The sequence below is a fragment of the Rhagoletis pomonella genome, unplaced genomic scaffold (genome assembly GCF_013731165.1).
Source record: "Rhagoletis pomonella isolate Grant_MI unplaced genomic scaffold, Rhpom_1.0 Rhpom_scaffold_05488, whole genome shotgun sequence".
Classification (NCBI taxonomy): Eukaryota; Metazoa; Arthropoda; class Insecta; order Diptera; family Tephritidae; genus Rhagoletis; species Rhagoletis pomonella.
This window is the reverse complement of record NW_023464026.1, coordinates 5,609-9,586: the sequence shown is the minus strand read 5'-3', so window position 1 is coordinate 9,586 and position 3,978 is coordinate 5,609. Positions and strand designations below refer to the sequence as shown.

Here is a 3,978-nt window from a genome sequence, read left to right as displayed (position 1 = left end):
TTCTGGAAACGTTTTGGATTTGTCGATCCCTGAGCTGGTGGTTGCGGTATTCTACCACCTGAGTAGGCTGGGGTGACACTCAGCAGAAATGGCTGGTGGGCTAATGCCGCAACTGCCCCCGTCCCGTTAAAACCCTGGCAGGCCTCAGGGTACGTTCCAATTCCCGTCGCCGTTTAGTTGGTGGTGTAGGTGCGGTTGAGATGACTCCCGTCTTTGCGCTGGTCGGCTCTGAACTCATGACCCCATAAGGGCATGGGTCAACCCTCGCCATAGTCTTGTTCAGAGGTAGCTATGGGACCATTTAAAGGCGACTACACGCTCGGGTTTTGGATAGCGGCTCTGAGTGGGGACCCAACAGAAATGAAAAACAATGAAAATAACGAAAACAAAAAAAACAAAATTACGAAACATAAGCATTCGAGCGGTGGCGGGGAGTCGGAGCCGACCCCCAAAGCCGGCTCATCTGGGGGGGCTACAGCACCACCTTCGGTACGCGAGGCGAAACCGCCTCGGTCTACAATTTCCATCTCTGGGGGATCCTTAACGGATGGTCGCTCGGGGGGTAAGAACGCGTCGAAGCCGACGCACTTAAACGCTTCTGGGGGGGCAGGTGCTGTCGCCACTGGGAGGGCAGGAGTGCCGGAACCGGACTCCGTGGGGGTCTCTAGGCAAGGGGCCGGACTGAGAGAGCGATTAAGGGGGGTGCTAGACGGAATCGCCAGCACCAGCGCGGGCTCCTCTCCCAGTCTTCCGGGTCTGTCCTCGAAGGCTCCCTACAAGAAGCCTTCGGGAATGCCTAAACGGCAAATATCGTCGGGCCGAAAGGCCTACTCCGACTGGCGCATGGCTACCAAGATTTTGGAGCGCTATGGCGGTCAGGATGCTTCTCAGCTTACTGAGAAACATCTGAAAATGCTCGAGTGGGCCAAAGGGGTGCTGTGTGGCCGGGATGAGAAGGCTAAGAACCCGACGAAAGGAGACGCGAGTGCGCCTCCTACGGGTCCTAAAAGACAAAGGTCTCAAGAGGGAGAAGGCTCCCACGCTAAAAGACCCAGAAATGGGGTTGCGCCTGCTCTGTTCAGCGAAATCGCTAAGCAGGCGGGATCAACTACCCTGGGGGTCCTCGATCGAGGCAGAGAAGATGGCACCATATCCAGGGAAAACTGGAGGCGCGTGGCAGCGGCCATCTCCTCTGTCTTTCTAAGGGTGGTCAGAGGAAACCCTGGTCCACCTCCGCGCTGTGAGGATGGTGGGTGGCATCATGGCATCCACAAAAGAATTGTATGCGCCGACGAGCGGTCGGCATCGTTATACAAGTCTGCAGTGTCTCTGGTGGGGGAGGTTTGGGAGGGCGCCAAGCTGGAAGCCGTGGAGGAAAAGGATCTTCCTGCCCGCCCGCGGGCCCGTGTCTGGCTCCCCCCCCGAGCCCTCCGCACCGGAGGAGATTGAGGAAATCCTCCGTTACTGCAACCCGCAACTGCCCACGCACAACTGGAGGGTTGTCAGATTCGAGGGGTCCGAGGATTCCGAGGAGTCGCATCGGCAAGCGCTGATTCTACTCAATGCGGAATCCCTCGGCCCTCTCGCTGAGTCCAGGGGAGTCATCAACTATGGATTCGAAAGGGTAGTCCTTAGGGTCTACCAATCCGATTCCAGGGGTGATGGCTCTCAACCTCCTGAGGTGCCGGAAGCACGTGAGCCCGCGGCGGAGGAAGCCCCCATGAGCATGGAGGTGGAATCCGTCGTGTCGGGGGCGGAAAGTGCTGAGGATGCCCTCTCAACGGAGGGATCCGTCGTCAGCATCGGACGGTTCTACGACAGGGCGGAGGAAGAGAGGCTCTTAGCCTCAGTAAACGAGGACGTCGAACTGGCGTGGCTGGAGCGGACTTTGGAGGATGAAGATCCTGCAAATAAACCTCCAACATTCTAAGGCGGCGTCCGCAAATCTCCTTATCCACCTTGAGCAAGGTGGAGCCGATGTAGTCCTGATCCAGGAGCCGTGGCTAAGCAGTAGCGGTATCTCCGGGATCAGGACGCCTAATTTCAAGCTGATGGTGCAGAATCAAGCAGGTAGACCAAGATCCTGCATGCTCATCAGAAACGAACTCAAAGCACTAATTCTACCTAATTTCAGCAACGAGGACATTGTGACTGTCAGCCTGGATAGCGGTGCCGGAAAGCTCTGGATCATATCCGCTTACATGGCTCATGATGACGAGGTGGAACCACCTCCATTACTGCTGCGTGAAGCCATAGCCGAAGCGAGGCGACGGAAAGCCGACGTAATTATTGGGTCGGATGCAAATTCACGACATTCGTGCTGGGGAAGCTCAGACATAAATGCAAGAGGTGAGTCACTTTTTGATTATATTCTAAGTGTAGACTTATGTATCTGTAATAGAGGAAACGAACCGACCTTTATCACCGCGGCAAGGCAAGAGGTCCTTGACCTCACCCTAGCCTCGTCTTCTGTAATATCCCGCGTTTCTGACTGGAGGGTTCTTAATGATCACTCCTTTTCGGACCATAGGTATATTCAGTTTTTTCTGGACGAAGATCGTCCCAAAAGTATCCCCTTTAGGAACCTTAGGAGAACAAATTGGGACCTCTATAGTAAAAAACTTCGGGAATTACTCCCAGAGGCCCCCCAGGAGAGCTTAAGCACCGAAGGCTCGATTGATGTTATGGTGGAAAAGTTTACATCAGCTTGTAGGAGTGCCATCGAAATCTCTTGCCCGCTGAGTAGGCCGGGGGGCAAAGTACGACCAAAATGGTGGACGGTGGAACTCTCAGAACTCAGGGCGACGAGTAGACGCCTGTTCAATAAAGCCAGGAAGAGTGGACAACACTCCGACTGGGAGCTCTATAAGATCGGACTGGGCATCTATAAGTCCGAGATAAGAAAGGCCAAGAGCGAGTCATGGAGAAACTTCTGCGAAGCCGTAGAAGGTTGTAATGAATCATCTCGATTTAGGCGAATCCTTGCGAGGAATCCCGTACCCTTGGGATACCTGAGGGACGAAGAGGGCAACTGGGCGATGAGTGGAGAGGAATCGCTTAAGCTACTCCTTGATACTCATTTCCCAGAAAATCCTGCACCGCGCGAACCTATCGCTGTTGGAAAGGGCGAATGCTCTACCTCCTCCTCCGGTGAATTACTGGAGAGGCGCCGACTGCTCTGGGCAATCGACTCTTTCAAGCCCTTCAAGTCCCCGGGACCGGATGGCATCATTCCTGCGCAGCTGCAAAAGGCTGTGGAGGTCTCGTGCCGCTGGCTCACCCCTATCTACGCGAGCTGCCTAGAAAGAGGATACATCCCGGGGGCTTGGAGGTGCGTAAGGGTCACGTTCATCCCCAAAGCAGGGAAGAACTCTCATGTATCCCCGAGGGACTTCAGACCAATCAGTCTCTCATCTTTCTTATTGAAGACTTTTGAGAGACTGATTGACCTGCACATAAGAAACAGGATTCCTCGAGAGCGTTTTAGCCCCTCTCAACACGCCTACCTGAAAGGTAGATCCGTGGAATCTGCCCTGCACTCAATCGTCAAAACCATAGAGGAGTCTCTTAAAAACAAAGATTTTGTAGTGGGTACCTTCCTTGATATCGAGGGGGCTTTCAATAATGTCCTTCCTGGGGCGATAATAAGAGCCCTTACTAAGCTCGGAGTCGAGAGCTACTTAGTAAGGCTCATCTCACACTTGCTGCACGACAGAACTGTCACAGCGGAATGGGGCAACGCCTCTGAGCAGCGTAAAGTAAGCAGAGGCACCCCGCAGGGAGGCGTCCTTTCACCCTTCCTCTGGATAGTCGTGATAAACGACGTCCTGGAGGAATTGGAGAGGACAGGATGCCGGGTTATTGCCTACGCGGATGACGTGGCACTCATCGTCAGAGGAAAGTTCTTGAACACTCTGTACGATCTCATGCAAGGGTACCTAAACAGGGTCACAAATTGGTCCGCTAGCTGCGGGCTTG

At 54.3% G+C, this 3,978-nt stretch overlaps 1 protein-coding gene across 1 annotated transcript; it reads left to right on the top strand.

Moving 5' to 3' along the window:
• Positions 1 to 1,856: 1,856 nt before the first annotated feature.
• On the top strand, positions 1,857 to 2,709 carry LOC118755160 (the record flags this gene model as incomplete). The annotated part of the gene is made up of 1 exon (XM_036490018.1): positions 1,857 to 2,709. A coding segment is annotated over one exon (853 nt), but the record flags the coding sequence as incomplete, so codon positions are not given.
• Positions 2,710 to 3,978: the final 1,269 nt, after the last annotated feature.